The sequence below is a fragment of the Dendropsophus ebraccatus genome, chromosome 6, assembly GCF_027789765.1.
Source record: "Dendropsophus ebraccatus isolate aDenEbr1 chromosome 6, aDenEbr1.pat, whole genome shotgun sequence".
Lineage (NCBI taxonomy): Eukaryota > Metazoa > Chordata > Amphibia > Anura > Hylidae > Dendropsophus > Dendropsophus ebraccatus.
In genome coordinates, this window is record NC_091459.1 from 97,500,652 (window position 1) to 97,523,640 (window position 22,989).

The 22,989-nt window shown below is 41.9% G+C and overlaps 1 protein-coding gene across 1 annotated transcript in view; it reads left to right on the forward strand.

Moving 5' to 3' along the window:
- SLC9A9 (solute carrier family 9 member A9) overlaps positions 1-22,989 on the forward strand; it is a 540,762-nt gene that overhangs the window by 310,513 nt on the left and 207,260 nt on the right. The window contains exon 12 of the mRNA XM_069975404.1: positions 14,109-14,262. Coding sequence (XP_069831505.1) covers positions 14,109-14,262 — 154 coding nt within the window. The remainder of the gene's footprint in view (positions 1-14,108; positions 14,263-22,989) is intronic.

A 22,989-nucleotide genomic window follows, 5' to 3' on the forward strand; every position in this document is an offset into this window, starting at 1 on the left:
TTATGGCTTCTTGGGCATCTGGACATACAGTTTTTCCGCAAAACTATTGGAGAGGTGCTGTTCCTCTCCGCAAGATGTCCCTAACCTTATTTTGATAAGTGAGTGTGGGATCTGTGGATATTTTGCTGTAGGTGGTATTATCTGACAGCTGTCTCTGTGCCTCTTCCAAATAGTATTGCTTCGATAGTACTACAATGTTTCCACCCTTGTCGGCCGGACGTATCACAATCTCATGTTGGGACTTTAACCATACTAGGGCCCTGCGCTCACCTTCAGATACATTTGAACGGGAGGCAGGATAGATTAATGCCTTTACATCTTGTATGACCTTATCCATAAAAAGAGAAATGTAAGAGCCGGCCGCCAAGGGTGGATTGAAAGTAGATGGTACACCGCCTGTAAATATCGTGGAGGGAGAGGAGAAAGAGGAAGAAGGAACACTAGACACATCTGAAGAGGAGTCATCAAGTCCCATCAGAAGGGACATAACTGCTACATCTACTGAGGATGGATTGCCTCCCACCATAAATCCCAAGGGTCCTACTTGGGCTTGTATCTGTCCCATAAATATGGTGTCATCACTATGGGTAGGTTTCTGTAAGAAAAATTTCTGTATATTAAGTTTTCTGATAGCTTTCCTCAAATCCACCTCGAAAGCTACATGATCAAAGTCCTTATTTATACAGAAATTGAGCCCTTTTGAGAGTACTGCCACACAGACTTTGTTTAAACTGATGTCTGATAAATTAATTATGCGTATGTGATTTGGTTCTGATGTTTCTCCCATACATTCCCCACCTGTGGAGTGAGTAGCAGCATGATCACCTACCTTCGCCAGGTGACCTGCTTGCGCTTCACTCCTCCTTGTGGATATTTTGGATTTTGAGCGCCCTCTGCCACGGCGGGTCCTCCGCCTAAAGGGGGAACCCCACCTCTGACCACCTGGCCTGATGGGTTACAGTCCATGGTTTCACTAGAATCCGACCCAGTGTCCGTGGTCCAGAAGTCTGGTTGTTTTTTCCTATAATTTCGTGCCCGTCTGTTCCTTCTCTTATTGGCATAGTTCACATTCCAGGAAAAGATTTTATTTTGTTCATAATCTTGTTTATCCCTTACGAATTTGTCCTTCTTTCTCTCTTTTGTGTCCGCCTGGATAACCACTATCTTTTTCTCCAGCTTGCTGTTAAAAGCCCCATATTGCGCTTCTGTGAAGCGGGTCTTTAATTCAGTTTTACTTTTTAGGAGTTCCACGGTGATATCTGAATATTCTTGTTCGGTACGTTGAAGAACCAATCTTGTGAGATTTAGAGCATGTGTCCTGTGTAATAGCTCCCATTTCTCAACAAACAGTTAGTCATCCATAAACTGCGACACTTCCTTAAATGTCCGCAAACCTCTAGGTGCTCGTTCATGGTCACAGTAAGATTGTAATGATTTTACTGTCCAAAACTGTTTTGTCTCCTTTTCTGCTAGGGTGAGTACTCTGGATTCCAATGCTCTCGTACTGAGTGTTTGTAGCCAGTCTTTATGTTCACACAGTGTAAAAAACTCCCCCGCATCCTCTCTGCCCATAGTACTGGTCTCTGGTCCAGTAGCAGGTTGTGTGAACATGTTCACACCTGCGTTACTTCCCGTGTCCATGTCAAGGGCCTCTATTGTAGGTGTGCTCAATCTAGAAGTCATGTGTACCACCTACCACCATACCACCTACAGCAAAATATCCACAGATCCCACACTCACTTATCAAAATAAGGTTAGGGACATCTTGCAGAGAGGAACAGCACCTCTCCAATAGTTTTGCAGAAAAACTGTATGTCCAGATGCCCAAGAAGCCATACTGGTATTGGGTGCCTAAAGTACATAAAAACTTGGAACGTCCACCTGGACGCCCTATAGTAGCGGGCAGGGGTTCAGTCATGGAACCTATCTCCAAATACCTTGATTGGCTATTGAGACCGATTTTGAAAAACATCCCCTCATACGTCAGGGATACAGATGATCTCTTGGAAACATTAAAACCGTTTTGTTGGCAGGAGGATCACGAGTTAGTGAGTATTGGCGTAGAAAGCCTGTACACTCGGATCCCGCAGGACCGATGTGTACAGGCAGTTAGGTGGTGTCTGCAGACAGTAGGTGGATACAATACTAATTTTGTACAGTACATATGTGATCTAGTACAGCTAGTGATGTCATGTACTGCATTTGAGTTCAATGACCAGTGGTATGTGCAAAAGTCAGGAGTTGGCACCTACCCTGGCTAACATCTTTCTTGCATACATGGAAAGTGTTAAAGTGTTTTCCATGAATAATGAATTTGTTTGCTACATACACATATATCTGAGATATATAGATGACATCGTCATGGTGTGGTCGGGGGATAGAGAAAGATTTGCAAAATTTGTATCGTATATGAACAATAATGATCTAAACATGCAATACACATCAGTATATGCGGGGCAATGAATTGGATTTTTTGGATGTACACTTAAATATAAGGGATGGACATCTTATCACCTCTTGCCATCGATAAGAAACAGCGGTTAATTCCTTATTAAGTTATAATAGATATCATCCATACCATACTAAAAAAGCCTTACCCTATAGCCAATTCGTAAGATTGAGACGGATAAACAATGACGACACCTTATTTCATATACAGGCAGAAGAACTAAGTGTACGATTGAGCAAGAGAGGATATCCCCAGCAGTTGATACAAGAGAGTCTGAACTGAACATGGACACATCCCCACCAAAAACCAGAGCACGTCATAGTGAGAGTATGACAAATAAAAAACTTACAGCAAAGAACAAAAAACGGATTGTGTTTACCTTTGATTATTCCCCGTTAGAACTAGTAATTAAGAACTCCATCCATAAAAACTGGCCCATAGTGGAGCAAGATGAAGTCCTCAGGGAACATATTACAGATCGCCCCATAGTGACATTCAGAAGGACACAAAACATCAGGGACTAGTCCATGGAAGATTAGAGAAGGAAAAAACATATAGAGAAGGATCTTGGCTTACCTCTAGTTCAGCCCATGGTAACTTTAAATGTGGACACTGCAATTATTGCAGATCATTACAGAATGGTAAACACATCAAATTAGGAGGTCATACACATATAGTAACTGATTTTGTTACGTGTAAGAGCCAATTTGTGGTCTATGCCCTGATCTGTAGTTGTGGTAGATACTACATAGGCAAGACTATTCGCCCGATGTGGAAGAGGTTTTCCGAGCATGTTAGATCATTACGTATGGGCAAGGGCAGCCCACGGATGATCAAGCATATGCAACAAACACATAACGGGGACCCGTTACAATTGCAGTTTGCTGGTCTTTGCACAGTACCGGCCCCTAGGGGTGGAGGCGATAGGAGGTTATTGCTCTTGAAAAAAGAAACTGAATTTATTATAAAATATGAAGCATTAGGTAGCCTGGGACTAAACACCCGCAGCGACATAAATATCATGTAACCGGGTGGATGTTGTTGTCTTTATATGAACACAGTGTATATAGTATGTGTTTTTAAATAGGTGTATACGGTATGTTTATTGTTCACTTCACTTGTATATAAAGTTTTTGTTTGAGCACATAAAAGGAAGTGACGTCAGGGTCACACAAGGGTTCGTCAAAGCGGCACACGCCGTGAAACTGCGGTCACCCATTCCTGTCTCCCCCGCTACTCCTGCATCTCAAAATAAAGCGGATGGTCTGAATTGCAACTGACGGTGAGTGCCCTGCGTTTTCTTCTTTTACTACTTAGTACTCACGTGTGACTTCTGGCAGGAGCACCGCCGGCGTATGGTCCAAGTTACCCCAGGTGTGATCGGTGCAAGTGGAGCCTAGGTAGTGCCATCTATCTTTGCATCTCTGATACAGACCTTCTTTAATATTGATGTCTAAGTTATTAATGTTTTGTGGTAGAAGTTCCTTTTACACACAGAAAACTATTGAATTTAGTGTAATTTTACAACTTAGTGCATGCAGTACCCAGACAAACAGTGAATGCACTGTCCAGCCAAATATTGAATATAGCCTCTAGATAAATAGTGAATATTCCAACCATTTCAATAAAGAATTTTCTGCCTAGATATTATATTCACTGTCCCGATAACTTGTGAATAGAGCATCCAGATGAAAAGGTTCTACCTGTTCTTCTCCCTGGAACCCCTGAAGCAAAGCTTCCACTATCCGCCCCTCTTGCCTTCTGAGATGACCATAAGGGGGGGTGGATAGTGTGAGTTTTGCATGCAATATCCAAATTTGATGCAACATCAGTAACATTGGACATCTATTGAACACGGCATGCAGTCCTGGCTTCATCTGCATGTAATGCTTGCAAAATGTACCCACCCCCCTCTCCTCTTGGAAGGTATACATCTAAGATGACCAATAAGAGTAGGTGGTTTGCCAGGGAGCAACCTTTTCTGCATCCTGGATAACCCCTTTAAGTCTATAAACCAGCAGAGTGCCAATGGGACAGCCACAAAATGGCTGCATATAAAGGGTCACATAATAAATATGCCATTCAACCTCCTCCACTGCATCCACTGTAGTTTTCTGTGTGCAGTGTGTTACTATTGAGAAATGCAAACCACATCTCATCAAATGTCCCTCCATCTGCAGCCACATAAAATTTGGGAGTAGCATCATTGACATACATTCTATTATATTAGGAATAAAGTGGACAACCCTTTTATGAAGAGTGACCATAACAGATGTGTCAGCTGCTTCTTTTGTCGTGACCTTTGCAATGTAGTAGTATTATAAATGAGCATTTAAATGAATATGGAACATATGGATAGGTCAGGTGCACCAGGCAGAAGGTGCAACAACTCTCTAGGGCAGACTCGGGCATCATAAGGCCTGCAGACCACATCCGGTCCTCCTCCAAGCGGCCGCACAGCTTCTACGGATAAGCCGCCACTGTAATGTTCAGCCTGCACACTGCAGTGTAAGTGGGCTTAACATCAGTAACATAATAGACCTTTCAGCATCCTTTTGCTCTATTTATTGTCATAGGCTGTTGACACTTCATGCCTGCAGCCTATGAGCAGCTGGGACGTGATCTCTCCAGCAGAGCAATGATATGACGTCATTATGCCAGCTGGAGGGTTCTGTCCCACGGCTCACATACTGGAAACAGAAGATAGAGAAGAGCTGCTGCTTTCCTGCAATAGGTGAGTATCATGTGTTTATTTTTATTTATTTTTTAATGCTGGAGCACAATGGGGGGTCATCATTACTATTGGTTGGGGGCTGTATAAAGCTGGGGAATTATTGCTATGGGTGGGGGTTGAATAGCTAGAGCATTATTACTATGGGTGATTGTGGGTCTGTTCACAAGAGGGGATCATTATTACTATGGGTGGTGGGGTGCAAGATAGCAGGGGGCATTATAACTATGGGGTCACAGCAGGGAGCATTATTACTGTGTGGGGGTGCACAACAGGAGCATTCTCAATATGTGGGAGTGAACAGCAGGCATTACTGTTGATGGGGGAACAGCAAGGGATATTATTACTATATGGGAGCACAGCAGGCATTATTACTATGTGGGGGTGCAAAGCATAGGACATTATTACTATATGGGGGGCACAGCAGGGGACATTATTATTATTTGGGGGTTATAGAAGTGGATATTATTATTATTATTATTTTGGGGGAACCCACATACCTACTCATTTTACTGTGCATAACACGAAACAACAGAATTACTACAGTTTGAATTGTGAAAATGATCATGGATGCCTGGACCAGATGGAGAGGAAAATGTAAAATGATGCCTCTGATCAAAGAAGAGGTCACCTGTGAGTAACTGAATAAAGTATTTTGTAGAACATAACAAGGTGGGAAAAATTGGCAAACACTCCCACCTGATGTCCCCACCAGAACCGAGTTACGTACAGTATATTAGTCTGGCTCTTGAAAACCATTTCAATTTGTCTTGTGGCCTCAGCTGAAAATTAATTGCCCATCCCTGCTCAAGGGGGTTCAAAGCAAGGGGTCCACCTTTATGCCATCCTCACTCTATAATAGAGCATATGGAAAGAGTTGTTTAGATGAGACATTGGATATTTTTGTTAAAAAAAAGGATTTTTTGTATAAATCTTTACTATATAACTATAATATCTTGTAATTTCTGATGCCACCCACACAGATTGTCCTAGCAACCTATGATACAACTGTCTAGACAGTCAATTAAACTTGTTAGTGAGTTAAGTCCATATACTTTTTAAACTCACTGATGAACACCAGTGCGGTAAAAGATTTTTTATATATATATATATATATATATATATATATATATATATATATATATATATATAATGATAATGAATAGAGATTTCATATTTAGTGAGTCCCTGTTCTTGACATGAAATTTCTAGATGCTGTCTCTTGACTTTCTGTCAGCGGCCAGATCTAGCATTCTATATTCCATGGCCGTGTCACTGGCTTCTCCTAATGTTCTATTCAATTAAACTTGAAAGACTTGTAAAATATGCATAATAACGTCAAAAATGTAGAAGTTCCTACAGAAAGCTCAAGCCCAGCCAGTACATTACTTCTGCATCTTAATGTTCTAACTAATTACAATTTGCAAGATGTCTGTAATGAAGACGGACAATTAAGTAAGTGATATATTTGTTGTGATTCCATTCCCAGTAATACAAAACTCTAAGAGATCTGTATTTCAGCTGTAGAGTACCATAGAATAACAGTAAAGGACCAGAGATCTCACCACGCATCTTTAAAAAACAGGGGTCACCTCTCGATTCCATGAACTGTTCTGTAGGGAAAATCACTGTCACAAAAGATTTTCTGCTGCCGATGCAAAGTACGCCGATGGCACAGAGGAATCCTGCTCTACTTGTCATGAGCTGTCATAAGATGGTAAAGAGGTTGTTTGGTGTCTGACTTAAAAGAAGACAAGAAGAACATTGTCAGCAGGGTTTTCGGGTTTTGTTTTTTACTCCCTTAGTCTTTCATGCTTTCCTGATGCTTCTGATGCCAACTGGCTGCTTTATTGTCTTCATTTTCCCAGCTTCCTGTCTAGTGTACACCCTGTAACAGACTTGTGTTACTGTGTACACTCTAGCTTGGAATTCAGCAAACTATATCTTTCTTCCCACCATGTGCAAAAGGTAATAATTAAAAGGTGTAGTGGGGGAGGGAGATACAGTTGGCTGAATTGCTGGCTAGAGAGTACACAGGAACAGAAAGTCTTTTATAGAATGTTAATCAGACAGAAAGTTAATCTGTCCCCAGGTTGTGTGTTGTGTGTTGTTTTACAATGCAGCTCCATTCACTTTAATGGAACTGAGCTGTAAAACCAAACTGAGGATAAGAGTGTTGCAAACAAATCCTAGGTCAGAATGGGTTCTTCAGCTCTGAATATACAAAAGAAGAGGATGGAGGTGAGGTGGGCAGGGTCAGTGCAAAGCTCCAGGACCTGATGGTTCTTAGGGAACTCAGTTCTGTAATTTCTCTACCTCTGTATGAAATATTTAGTGATTCTTTGGTGACTGGTATTGTGCCGAAGAAATGGCATAGGGCAGATGTAGTGCCAATATTCAAAAAGGGCTCTAGGACTTCCCCAGGTAACTATTGACCAGTAAGCTTAACGTCCATTGTGGGGCAACTATTTGAGGGGCTTATATGGGTATACAGGAATATATAGGGGATAATAGTGATAACCGGCATGGTTTTACTAAGGACAGATGTTGTCAAACCTACCAAATATGTTTTCATGAAGAGGTGAGTAGAAGCCTGGATAGTGGGGAAAGCTGTGGATATAGTGTACCTGGATTTAGCAAAAAACATTTGACACATGTGTAAATGAAGGTCTATGGGTTTAAAAAGTTTAGTTTGCAACTGCAGTGTTGGCCAATGATTCCTACTCTGAATGGTCCCCGGTTATAAGTGGTGTAACCCAAGGGTCAGTACTGGGCCCTCTTCTGTTTAACTTGTTCATTAGTAGTACAATACAGTCTATGGAAGATGTTAAGATGTTACGAGCTGACTAAGACACATTGGGGGACATTTATCAAAGGGTGTAAAATATACACTGGTGAAAACTATCCACAGCAACCAATCACATCTCAGCTTTCATTAACCAGAGATGAAAGCGGAGCTGTGATTGATTGCTATGGGAAGTTTACACCAGTGTATATTTTACACTCTTTGATAAATCTACCCCATTGAGTGTTTGGGTATCTACTTGGCAAATGAGGTTCAATGTGGATAAATGTAAAGTTATGCACCTGGGTACTAAAAACCCGCATGCATCATATGTCCTGGGGGGAGTTACTCTGGGAGAGTCGCTGATGGAGAAGGATCTGGGTGTACTTGTAGATAATAGACTACAGAACAGCACACAATGGCGTGTTCTTCTCTCTCAGTCAATGTCCGAATGTCAGAAACTTTATAATGTTAAAATGTATTGTGATGAAATTAGTGGTATTATTTCTGAGCTAATTTTATTTATTATTTATTTTATTATTTACGGGTATACAATATTTAAAAACACCAAATTTTGTCTGTTGTCTAGGAGATTTGTGTGTGTGTGTTTTCAGGGGCAGTGGCGCCATTTTCCTTATCTGTCAAGGGCACCAAAATATCTTGTCCCCCCCCCCCCGACCTGTACGTCGAGGAGTAATATTTCTCAGAACAGTCAGTCACCTGACCATCAGCCCATGTAAAAGCCTTATGTGAACTGGTAAAATTAAACAGTGAAGACTGACAGACGAGAAAAAAGTTCACATTCCTTTAAAATAAACACATGAAGTTCTATGGCTTTACTGTCTCAATAATAAGGATTTAATGACTTGCTTATTCAGAGTGTCTTGTCATTTCTAGCAAGTCGTCTTCTTGTATTAAATAGAACTACCAGCTAAATCAACACTTCCCCATAAAATGGCCTTTGATGATTGACAGAGTGATAAAATGCAATGAAATCTGACAAAACCTGAAATCTATCTATTAGATCTAACTTGTTATTCTATTTCGTTGTAATGTGAGACGTAAAATCTAAAGCCATTACACAATTCTTAATATACGTGAAATAATCTGTACAGAGACCCTTGCTTTTGCCTTCTGTCCGTACAGAGCCTCCTCTAAATGACTGGCTGCTCTGTTAGATTGCTAATGAAATGCGCAGACTTGTTTTTCTCCCTTTTATTCATCATCCTTATTCATATTTAATGTTGCGTACACCACCATTTTAAAGCCTTTTTAGGCACTTTGCACAAACTCATCCGATATCTGCCTTTTCATTTATCTGCATTGGTGTCTGGCAGCTATTTTCAAGGCTTTAAAAGGTTGAAATCTGTCTTTATCAAAGACCTGCAGTCATCTATTATTTTCTCTTAGCATTCCCTTGTCATTCTCCACTGTCTGGCCTTGCACTTTGTTTCCCTCTCAAGCTCTTTGTTTGTCACATTCAAATCTCAGCCAGGAGAACCTTCCCAACCTTCTCTCTCGCTCTTTAAATAATGCCATACACCGCAGAGTGCATCAACAGTGATGGCTATTTAACATGACTTTACAGTTTTACAATCAATTTTGCAGCCATTTTACCTTTCAGCACTTTTCTTGACCTTCTAGGTGATATGCAGGTGATGACTAGTAATAGAGGAGATATTTTTTTCTGCTTCGCAAACATGCTAGTATATCATTTACAGCTGGTAGCCACTGCTTATGAAATGAAATGTCTGTGAAATGTTCAGCATTAGGAGATGTTATATAACTGCAGAGCCGCGGAGTGAAAAGTGAAAATTTTCATATTATTCTTTTTTAGGCTATGTTCACACTACGTATATTCACACTACGTATATTTGAGGCTGTATAGCAACCAAAACAAGGAGTGGATTGAAAACACAGAAAGGATCTGTTCACATAATGTTGTAATTGAGTGGATGGCCGTCATTTAATGGCAAATATGTGCTGCTATTTTAAAACAACGGCTGTTGTGTTGAAATAATGGAAGTTATTTACCGTTATATGGCGGCCATCCACTCAATTTCAACATTGTGTGGACAGGGCCTTTCTGTGTTTTCAATCCACTCCTGGTTTTGGTTGCTATGAGGACCTGACATGAGGATCAAATACAGCCTCAAATATACATAGTGTGAACCCAGCTTTTAAAGGGGTACTCTGAAGAAGAAAAAGATTCTAATCAGGAATGTAAATTACTTTATAAAACTCAAACCCTCCAGTACTTATCAGCTGATGTATGTCCTGCAGGAAGTAGTGTATTATTCCCAGTCTGACACAGTGCTGTCACCACTGTTCATATCAGGAACTGTCCAGAATACTGTCAAATCCCTATAGAAAGCTCTCCTGCTCTGGGTAGTTCCTGACACAGAGTGGGGGCAGCAGAGAGCACCCTACGATAATAACCCCTGTGTGAGATCAGATGGAGTAGCACTATTTCAGCCTATTATACATTCCATTTTTCAAAGGATTTCTGCTCTGCAGGTTATTTTTCTGATTTTCAGATTTCCATGAGCTAGTGGGTGGAGCCACACACAAATGAGGGTATTCAGCACTATTTAGTCTTTACACATGCCCTAAGAAGTGGCAAAAGCATGAAGGACATCATAAAACAGTAATGAGCAGTTTAACCTGTGAATCAAGCCCTGGGGTGAGAGCTAATACAAACAGTGACCTCTTGTAAAGTCTCTTTGCAGTATCTTCAGCTTCTGGCTTTCTCAACTCACTTCCCCTCTCATCTCCCTCTCGCCCACTTTTTTTAGACTTGTATGAGCAGCACTTAACCTAGTCCCTCAGTTAGCTGCTAATCTGTCTTGTTAGCAGAAGATGGAAGTAAGTTGTTTTTCAGAGGGAATGGAAAGTGTGGAGGCCAAGGGGGGTAGGAAAGAAGACTAATAAGAGGGAAAATGAAGATCTATTATATACAGAGTTTCTTTACTTTATTCACTTGGATTTTATATCAAGGAAAGAATGGCCATTTCTTCTGCAAGGGATAAACAGATCTAGCCCTCGTAGTTTGTTCCACTCGTGGAAAGGACACAAATACTTTTCCTAAGAACCCTGAGGTTCCTTGGTACCCAAAGACAACAACTAATTTAGTCCTATTATGATGACCAGGAGGGTTTCCAAGAGATGGTATGGGGCAGTAGTGTATAGTGTAAGTCACATGGCTAGTTGTGATGTTAGCATCCCTAGTGTAACACACCAGACTCTTTTTCAATGAAACAAAGTGCAGGCAAATGACTTCTGACACTAGAATTCTTTGAAACTATTTTAAGCTTTACTAAGTAATTCTCTGTTTGGTGCTGCAATACACAGTGAATGAAGTTTGTGTCTGTTCATTGTGTAGCAGTGGCAATGCTCAGCTCAGCTCCTATTCACTTGAACGGGAGCCGAACTGCAGTTACACATTACTGTGTAGTGTGGCACCGAACAGCTAATCGGTACAGGTATCAGTTGTTGGCACTCTGCAGATCAAATACTCGTGAGAATTATCATATTAACTGAATATGTAGCTTGGTTTATATGGCTTATAAATCTACTTCAAGAGATTTCACTCCACTAAGACTAAACTCTACATATGAGGATCTTCACAGCTTGGCTGGTTGTGAATAAGGAGAGAATGTTCATACTCACAGAAAATCTCTCCAGATCTCCCAAAAAAAAAATAGCCTATCTACGAGATGAAAGTAACTTTCAAGCAATATTTTTAATTTTGGCTAGGCCTATGACCATGGCTGATGAGGCAACACGTTCAAAGTAAGGAAACCCCTTGCGGGAAAAGTTTGAGAAGCTTCTTTAAAACAGGTGTGGAAGTAGGGGTTCCTTGGGAATGTCCACATTCCAAAAACATTCTGATTCTTTTTTAAATTTAGAATTTAGAGCACTCTGAAATATGTTGTTCCTATTAAAAAAAAAGAATTATTATTATCGTAGTACGGGAAGACAATATATAAACTGGAAGAAAATGGATAAAGCATGTCCCTACTGCCTGTGAATAAGTTAAATATGGAAACCAACAAATCTTGCATTTAGTTAAATAACTTGGTTATATGATATACTAGGGCCTTGACTGATATATAAACCACCTGCTTGTTGTACTGCTTGTAATTATAAGAGTCTGTACATTGTCTGTAATGGCATTTACCTACTGATTGTTTCTCCTATGGGACTATTTATCTGCCAGTACCGCGGCTGGCTATTGTGTGCCGAGTATTCACATCCGCCTGTCAAGAATAGGTCATTAGCTGGGCTTTGGGAGAAGGAATTGTGAATGTTTGTTCCATTACCTTCTTGTAATGTGTCACCTACTAAAGAAGAGACAAAGCAACTGGTAATGAATCAGGGAAATACAGTGTTGGAGACATCGCTCATTATTTCCTAGTATGAAATTAAAATAATAATAGTAACCGGATGCCGGTGCTCTGTAAGATTGTTCTGCATCATGTCAGCTGTACATGGGCTTCGGATAAAATGATTTACTCATAATGAAGAGATTATGCAACAGGCCTAGACATAACAATTCGGTCCTATCTCCATCCCTGGAATATTTCCGAATAAATGGTAGTTTTCTGTGATTTGTTTTCTCTGATTTGCTTGACATTTAAAGGGATACTTAGGGGGATAAAAAAAAAAAAATTAAATTCAACTGGTGGCAGAAAGTACTCCAGTACTTATCAGCTGCCTTATGCCCTGGAGGAAGTCATGTAGTTCCAATCTTACACATTGTACCCTGCTTCCATCTCTACCAATGTAAAGAACTGTCTAGAGCAAGAGCAAATTCCCAGGTCAAACCTCTCCTGTTCTGGACAGTTCCTGACATGGACAGAGGTAGCAACAAAGAACCGTGTAATGGAATGGAAATACAGTGGTGCCTTGGATTACGAGCATAATTCGTTCCGGGACCGTGCTTGTAATCCAAACCACTCTTAAACCAAAGCAAATTTTCCCATGGAAGAAATCATGGAAATGCAGACAATTGGTTCCAAACCCCCAAAATAATTCTAAACAACAGGTAAAACAAATGAAGCAAACATTTAAAAAGCTGAATATGTCATATTATAAGTTACTGTACAATATAGCAATCAGCAGGTGGAGATGGTGTATGGACCAATCAGGAAGTGAGATTCACAGAGCTGTGCAGGAGGACAGTGACAGAAACTTCTCTGTACAACAGTGTGAAGGCTGAGTGTAAGTGCAGGGACATTATAGCAGAAATGGAGAGTATGGGAAACACAATGACTCACAGAGACTGCAGGGAGTATGAAGGAATGAGCAGGGCATATGTGGGCACAGTATAGCAGCACTCTCTGTCTAGGGACTTCCTGGGTCAGAGTACAGTGCTGTAGACCACCTATGCAGACCATACTCTTCCCCACTCCCCGTCGCACTCAGTACAAGGAGCTCCTTACCCAATGCAGAGCTCTTAAACCAAGTTACAATTTTGAAAAACTGTGAGCTCTTCTTGCAAAACGCTCTCAATCCAAGTTACTCTTAAACCAAGGTACCACTGTACATAACTTCATCTGGGACATACAGCATCGGGTAAGTACTGGAAGGCTTGAATACAGAATAACAGAAGTAATTTAAACATGCATAATTTGTAATCGTCAGTATTGTGGCATTCCTTAAGATACAACAGCAATAGGAGACAGACCCTCAGGTGGACACATTCTGAGTCTTTGGGTTGTACAACAGACTAGAAAGACAATAGATGAAGTGCTTAGCCAGTAAAAAACACAAGTCCATAGAGCAAACAAAGCAGCACCATTCACCTTCTTGGAGTTTCACAAGTTCTGAATAGGAATAGGATCAGTTGCTGTGAATATTTAAATAAAACTTTATTTTGTGATGACACTGTCTGCATCAGACCTGCTCTCTCTTAGACACTGTCACTGCAAAATGAAGATATTTTTTGCAAAGACACCCGATCACCGAACAGCACTAAAAGTGCGATGCTTGTGTTAGCAGCATAGATACTGTATAGACAAATCCGTGTTATTAGTTTTCCTTTAAATTTATTTATTAGTTTGAAATCTGTTTCCATTTTCATCATGTACAGTCTCATTTTGATTTCATTCTAATTTATCCTACATAATTTCTTTCCCCAGGTTTACGTGGTGCTATAGCTTTTGCACTAGCTATTCGAGATACAGACTCTCAGCCCAAACAGATGATGTTCACCACAACGCTGATGGTTGTGTTCTTCACTGTCTGGGTGTTTGGAGGTGGTACGACACCAATGCTGACATGGCTCCAAATCAGGTTAGTCATTAAATAATTTGCACAGGGTTTTGTGACTGCAGTATTCATGTCTTCCCTCAATCCATATGACAAGCGTATAACGTTCCTCAATGTAATTATTGTGAAAGTACACAAAAAACATTTGTCCCAAAGGGCATATATATTGGGTCCTGTTACCTAAACTATGCTGTGCGATAGTCATGTATTCACATATATCTGTTAAAAAAAAAAAATTTGCGTTATCACTATACAACAGTGTGGCCTGCTGAGTCGGCCTAATTTTCAAGACCCTGCCATTACCATACCTATACCTCAAACCCAAAAGCACATAGTTTGTACTCAAAAGCCTTGCGGTTGATCAATTTGGCCCTTTTGAGTACATGCTAAACATTAAAGCAGACACCAGATAGCCATTCTCTATACAGAAAGGAATTAGTCGGTCTATTGTTAAGGGAATTCCATCTTTAGTTACAGCTAGGCAGCTAGAACAGGACAGAACTTTAGAAAGCAGGACTGGTTCTTAGCTGCTGATCTATGTAAGAGACAGAAAGGGAAAGAGAGCCTGAAAAAACCTGGTCTATACATCAACAAGCTGAGATATGCCTGCTTTGGATTCACTTGTCTCTGAAAGGTAAATCAAGGTTCTCTCTCTTCTCTTACCACTCATAATGAATCCTTTGTGTAAATACCAGCTTGCTGAATGATAACAGTGCTGCAGTGCGATCATCCCTCCTTTTGTATTGCAGCAGCAGAAGCAACGGCAGTTCAGTCCTTAGGGTAGCTTCTCCCTTGCCATACTGCAGCTGTGTCTTTCATTTCTGCTCACATTACACTTTGAAAAGCCAGTCCACCCCCCAGCATGCCAGAAAAGTAAGGGGAAAGAATTCCTGTGTGTGTACTACTGGCAAACAGTACAACTCTGGTCCTATTCCCTAAAATGGAGAGAATGGTAAGTAGTTGTGTACAGCGGAGGGGATTTATAACAGCAGTGAGAGCACTAAACTCACTTTCTCATCACTGTAAATACAATACTGTGCAGGGTACATTTGGAAGCCCCGCTACTGCCAGGAGCATTTGCCTGGAGAGAATGTCATTGCCAGTTCCTGCACCAGATGAATTTGCCTTCTCTTGGGGGCCACATACACCAGGCACATGTTGACTGCATGCATGCTGTTATTCATCCCTAACCTATACCATAATCTTTTTCCCATATTTCATGAAACATGGAAAGCACGGATGGGGAAGCGCTGTCGCAGAGTCTTTCCCCTCACAGCATTATGAATCAATATCATGCCGGGTGCTGGGAAAGGGTATGTTCACACTGAGCAAATACGACCAAATTCTGCAACGGAGCTCTCCGACGTGGAATCCCGCTGTGCTCAGTATCCTACAGTGAGTGAATGAGAGGGCGTGCGCGCGTCCGATTCCTCCCCTCTCCGCTCAAAGAAGTGACATGTTACTTTTCTAAATGGAGAGACGCGGCAGCAGAGGAGCACGCGCCTTCCCATAGACGGGCAATGACACACTGAGCACGGCGAGATTCCGCGGCGGAAAGTTCAGCTTTGGAATTCTGCCTGATTTGCTCAGTGTGAACATACCCTAATTATTTGAATATTCTTGGCACTATAATAAAGCAGTTGTGCGGCTGAGTTATTACAGTGCCGCAAATATTCAAGCACTTTCCCTGCACCAGGCATGATATTGATACATGATGCCACACTGGCAAAGACTTCACTGCAGGGCTTACCCATCCTTGCTGACCTTGTTTTATGGAACGTGGGAATAAACCCTTAGGCTCCGTTCACACTGAGAAAAACTGGCAGAATTGTTTGCCGTGGAATCCCACCAGCCTCCCTGTCATAATGACAGTCTATGGGAGGCTCACGCGCCTCCTCTTTCCGCTCTAAAGAATGGACATTTTGGGAGGCTGGCGGGATTCCGCAACGGAGAATTCTGCCAGTTTTGCTCCATGTGAACGGAGCCTTAAAGTTGTGGCTATCAGGGATTTTTTTTTTTTTTGGGGGGGGGGGGGGTGTAATTGGACTTTCTAGTTCAGAAATAGTAGTTTAAGATCTTAATATTTTTGTTCTGCAACCTAAATATAGAACATGTAAATCTATCTGTACGGTGCAGAACAACAATACTTTCTATTACTAACACTCCATAGGTCCCTTCTGAACATCAACGGTCTAATTCCATTTCATTGCATTATGATATTATTTGTTTAGGAGAAATCCAGATCAGTCACAAGTGTAATTATTGTGCAAAGCGTTTTGGAAACATTGTTTTCTGCATCAAGTGTTCTTGAACTGCAAGTGTATTGTTTGTTACAGTTCACTCATTGTGTGATGTAGGAACATTCTGTACTCTGTAATTTCATTTTTGAAGAATTCAATTGTGGGTTCAGAGAAGCTTATGAAAATTTAATTTTACATATAATATTGTATTAAAGTGAATCGTTTTTTCTTAGCGGACTGCAGAGGAATTGCCTATACGAAAATAGATTCAAAGATTAATCAGATTTGTCAGTATGACACATACAAAGTGTCTGTGTAGGTAATGAATATAGTCTTTTTTTTTTGTCTTGAGATATTTTCAGCATTTAAGTCTGTGATATTGTTGTGCATTATTAGCACATTTCGTTGAGGCTTCATCACAGCTACAATATAAAGGTTTAACCTGTGCTAGTGATATATATATATATATATATATATATATACAGTATATATAGCGTACCTTTAACATGTGCTCCTTCTGTCACATTTCCCTTCACGCTTTTAAACACACAACCTCTGCGTTCCAGCTGAAGTGCCATTCTCAGCTATCTGGTAACTGCTAGGAACCAGCCAGTATTTTCTCAAAGCTTTGTCTTTGCTCAGTGTGTATCTTATAATTTAAAACTAGTTAGAAATAATGTAATAAACTTTATAATTCATCTTATCCAAGAAAAATGCCTCTTTCTCCTCTTCTTCTCCTCTTCCTGTACGGTCATCCCCAAAGGGAATCCTTATACCAGAGTGATGGCGCCGTATAAGTCTATGGAGTATATGGGTATGAATAGGTGTATGGATTACACTGCCCATATAGATGTATGGAAATGGGTGGCCTTATGGTGCGTTTACACAGGCAGATTTTTCTGACTGATTTTGGAAGCCAAAGCCAGGGATGGGTTTAAAAAAAGCAGAAATCTCAGTCTTTCCTTTATGACCTGTTCCCTGTTTATGGTCTGTTCCTGGCTTTGGCTTCAAAAATCTGTCACTCACCACAGTTCTGGAATCATAGCTTAGACTGCTCAAGTAAAGGTCTATAATATCCTCCATGCTACTGCCACTTTTGAGGGTTTACTAAAGAGAGGTAAAAGAGTAGGTTCCCCTAGTTCTGTATGCATGTAATGTATAGTAGCCATCTTAAATAGGGGGTAATCTCCATCCAGTCCTACAGAATCAGGAGAGAACGTGGACATCTCCCACACAGATCCCGACCAATGAAAATTTTTGTCTATGTGACATGTCAAATTTTTTTTCTAATGACAGGTACTCTTTAATGTATTATATTATTTGTGTGATTAAACCCTTCTGTCCTTCATTCCCAGAAACCTATTAACCCCTGCTTATTCCAACGTATCGGTACATCATGGGAGCCTGTCACTTAAGGGCCCATGATGTACTGGTACGCCAGTAGGTCTGGAGGCTCTATGAAACAAGCTCAAGACCTGAGCTCACTTCAAAGAGAGTAAGGACCAGCTGCTATCAGAAGCCGGACTCTCAATCGCACGGCCACACGCTATTAACCCTTTCAATGCCTGAATTTAACTGACTGCTTGAGGTCTCTTACCTTCCTCTGGGCAGTTAGCTCTGTGATCCTCTTATAGAGTCTTTCAACAAAAAAAAATGGAAGAGAAAGCAAACTGGCAACCTCCTATCTGATAGTGCCAACAATCACAAATATATAGCGGAGAAAATGACGGGGTGCTCATCCAAAGTAATGTAGTTTGCATATACAAATAATCCAGACATAGAAAAGATACATGGAGGCACTCACCGTTAAAAAGTCTTCTTCATTCTTATGAAACCATTAAAAACTTGCAGAGTGCGCAGCAGTTGGCGTGGACGCCAGTCAATTACTGAAAGGTGCAACACATGCAAGAGAGAAATGCCTGTCACACCTTTCAGAAACTGACTGGTGTCCATGCTAACTGCTGCACACTTTGCAATTTTTAATGGTTTCATAAGAATGAAGAAGTCTTTTTAACAGTGAGTGTCTCCATGTATCTTTTCTATGTCTGGATTACTCTTATAGAGTCTGCTACAGACTACAGACTCTATGTGAGGATCGCAGATAACACTAATCAGTGCTATGCTAGCATTTTGTATGCAATGCAATAAATTAAAGTGATAGTCCCCTAGAGAAACTTAAAAAGTGCGAAACAAAAAAGTTTTCTAAAACACGGCATAGCCCCTTCCAAAATAAAAGTTTAAATCCCCCTTTTCCTATTTTATATTTTAAAAACGCCTAAAAATAAATAAATAAACACATTATATATCGTAGCACGCGCAATTGTCTGATCTAATAAAATATTACAGTGTTCCTGAACGGTGAACGGCGTTAACGAAAAAAGTAACAAAATTGCTTTTGTTACATTATATATCAGAAAAAATATTAAAGGGTGATCAAATCTCCCATCTACACGAATATGGTACCAATGAAAACTAGAGAGTGTGGCGCAAAAAGTCAGCTCAGATCCCACCTCTGTCACTGACGGACTTGAGACGACACATCTTGAGCCTGCATCAGACACCAGGAAGTGGCCGGGCGCCAGGGATCGAAACGCTGCGATACGGGACCCGCCGCTGGAACCGGGGAGGTGAGTGGACGTTCGTTCCCTCAGCCACCTCCTCCCCGGCCAGATCCCAAAATAGCCCCCTGCCGGAGTACCCCTTTAAGACCCCAATCATCTCTGTTAGTTCAAAAATAAAAGTGCTATGGCTCTTGAAAGATGAAAACGAAAAAACAAAAACGCAAAAAACGGTTTCCTTAAGTTGTTAAAGGGTCATCCGTGGCAGTGCTCTTCAAACTGTGAGGCGCCCTCTAGTACCTGGTGAAGCTGCCCCTAGTTCCTGGCAAGGCACAGCTGGGGAGGCACTTTACACAACAGTGACCATAAGCTGCAAAGTCCTTTCCCTGGCTGCAACCATCTCTGGTTTAGCAACATTATTGAATAATTTTGTGCTCCCTTTAAAGCGACTCTGTACCCACAATCTGACCCCCCCCAAAACCACTTGTACCTTCGGATAGCTGCTTTTAATCCAAGATCTGTCCTGGGGTCCGTTCGGCAGGTGATGCAGTTATTGTCCTAAAAAAATACTTTTAAACTTGAAGCCCGTGCCAAACGGGAGTATCTGTGCCCTAACTTTGCAAAACCTCTCTGTCCCTTCTCCCCCCCCCCGCCCTCCTCATCATTAGGAATGCTCCAGGCAGATTGCCTCCTATTCCCCACCTGTGGCAGCCCGACACATGGGCTGGATTGTTAAGGACCTGCAATGTTCAGCATGGAGAAAATGTTTCAGTAGCATTCCTAATGATGGAGAGAGTGGGGATGAGGGACGGAGGGGTGGTGCTCCCGTTTTTCACGGGCTTCAAGTTTAAAAGTATGTTTTTTAGGACAATAACTGCATCACCTGCAGAACGGACCCCAGGACAGATCTTGGATTAAAAGCAGCTATCCAAAGTTACAAGTGGTTTGGGGTGGGGTCAGATTGTGGGTACAGAGTCGCTTTAAGGTCATACAGAGTTGAGGATACAAATGAAGGGTAGACTGAGCAATAGTTTTTATAATTGCATGAACTTCCACCACAGATGGTGAGACCCCGTTATCCTCTTGGTCAGTTTGGTGACACCCAGGCTTTACTTTGCTATGTTGGGTGAGGTGCCAAAAGAAAAAGTTTAAGAAGCACAGATCTATGGCATAGGAGGCTATTTAAGCTTTTTGGCTAGTCAGTTATTATCTATCCTGGTTCCTATTCTCCTGTCTTTCCCATACCGTGTATGTTCCTGATGTTCTGCCCATTGCTGGTATCATGGTACTGATGTTCTGTTTGGAGATTCTGTTTCATGATCTCTGCTTCCAATCCAACTTGTCTGACATTTCTTGTGCATAATAATTCATATTTCTCATGTAGCCTAATGTAACTATGTCCAACATCGCTCTTGCCTATTACCAGTGCTTGTCCATGACCACAACCACAATTTTGATTTAGTATACTTTATTAAACTTACATAAAATGATAGTGGTCTCCCTATGAAAAGCTCAACCTATCTCTTAAAGGAAACTTGTTTGCAGTGATTTTAGTGATTAATCTCGGTGTGATCATGTTTTGATGTCGGATTTACAGTGTACTGTATTTAAGGGATGCAGGCTCCCCCTTTACAATATTCTCTATGACTGTGTATAGGGTGAAAGATGCTAGCCAGAAATTGGTTGCAGGCCTGCCTTTATTGTATGAATACATTGCAGCACCTTCATCACACCTCAACACATTCACACACTGTACTTTTTATGAAAAGAAAGCAAATATAATGTTTCGTTTAAAACAACGGCCATTCTTTTGAGTGCCAAATAACGGTCATTGTTTATACGTAGTGGTAACATAGCCACAAGGTAAGCCCTTAACTACACATATAAGTGACACTCTGAGGAAATTAGTGATGTCACGATATCAAAATTTTGAGTTCGATACCAATACCAACTTTTTTTTTTTTCAATGCTCGATACCAATTCGATACTGAATAAATTATATAAAAAAAAACACAAGAATAGAAATGCCCCCCCCCCCCACCCTGACTGTCAGGTCAGTACAAACCAATTTAAGTTCCTTTAATTTTATTACTTTAAAAATAAAGTTTTCATTATTTAAAATGTGCTTACAAATTGCCCTACTCACACTCCTAACACTTTGTCATCTTTTAGCCTGTATGGCTATGATTTTTTTGTGCCACGATCTGTAGTTTTATTTAGTGCCATGTTTTTATGTGATACTGAACTTGGTGGGTTTTTGCACTTGCTCTGTTTACCGTGCGTGATCAGCAAGGTGATAATTTTATAGTAAGGACAATAACACTCCAGCTATGTGGGGACAATGGGAGTTGTAGTCATGTAACGCACACTTCAACTATCAGGGGGATGATGGGGATTGAAGTCATGTAATACACTTCAGCTATTTGGGGATGTGGAGGTTGTAGTCATGTAACACACACTTCAGCTACCAGGGGGATGGTGGGGGTTGTAGTCATGTAGCACACACTTCAGCTACCAGGGGGATGGTGGGGGCTGTAGTCATGTAGCACACACTTCAGCTACCAGGGGGGTGGTGGGGGCTGTAGTCATGTAACACACACTTCAGCTACCAGGGGGATGGTGGGGGCTGTAGTCATGTAACACACACTTCAGCTACCAGGGGGATGGTGGGGGCTGTAGTTATGTAGCACACACTTCAGCTACCAGGGGAATGGTGGGGGCTGTAGTCATGTAACACACTTCAGCTACCAGGGGGATGGTGGGGACTGTAGTAATGTAACACACACTTCAGCTACCGGAGGGGGTGATGGGGGCTGTAGTCATGTAACACGCACCTCAGCTACCAGGAGGATGGTGGGGGCTGTAGTCATGTAACACACATTTGAGCAACCAGGGGGATCGTGGGGGCTGTAGTAATGTAACACACACTTCAGCTACCGGGGGGATGGTAAGGGCTGTAGTCATGTAGCACACACTTCAGCTACCAGGGGGATGGTAATGACTGTAGTCGTGTAACATGCACTTCAGCAACCAGGGGGGTGGTGGGGGCTGTAGTCATGTAGCACACACACTTCGGTTACCAGGGGGATGGTGGGGACTGTAGTCATGTAACACGCACTTCAACTACCAGGGGGATGGTGGGGGCTGTAGTCATGAAACACACACACTTCAGCTACCAGGGGGATGGTGGGGGCTGTAGTCATGTAGCACACACTTCAGCTACCAGGGGGATGGTGGGGGCTGTAGTCATGTAACACACTTCAGCTAAAAGGGGGATGGTGGGGGGTGTAGTCATGTAACACACTTCAGCTACCAGGGGCATGGTGGGGGCTGTAGTCATGTAACACACACTGCAGCTACAAGGGGGATGGTGGGGGCTGTAGTCATGTAACACACACTTCAGTTATTGGGATCATGAGGGTTGTAGTTGCACTTTTCCCTTTTCAGGGCATGGTGACCTGGATTTGGGCGGCAGGGTTATCTGCAGGTTACAGCCCCCTCCCCCGTCAGAGCTTGGGAGACCTCACATGTCTTCCCCGGGAGTTATCTGAGGGCTTCAGCCGCTCCTCCTCACAGTCCTGCGGCCCCCACCTCACAGTGCAGCCAGATGGAGTGGCCGCATCTCCTACTCACCTCCAGCCTTCTCCGTCCTCCTCTCCCCGACCCCCGGTCTCCCTCTTCAGCCTGCTCCAGCTCTCCCTCTTCAGCCTCCTCACCTCCAGCCTTCTCAGTCCTCCGACCCCCGCTCTCCCTCTTCAGCCTCCTCACATCAGCCTTCTCCTCCGTCCTCCTCCTCTCCCCGACATCCCGCTCTCCTCTGTGCAGCTCCACATGCCACATAAATCATTTCCCTGATAACAGAGTCTGGCTGAGCCAGACCCTATTATCAGAGAGACTCCGGCAGCAGGGGTCTGCTACACATAGTGGCCGACCCCTGCTCCATACGGAGCAGG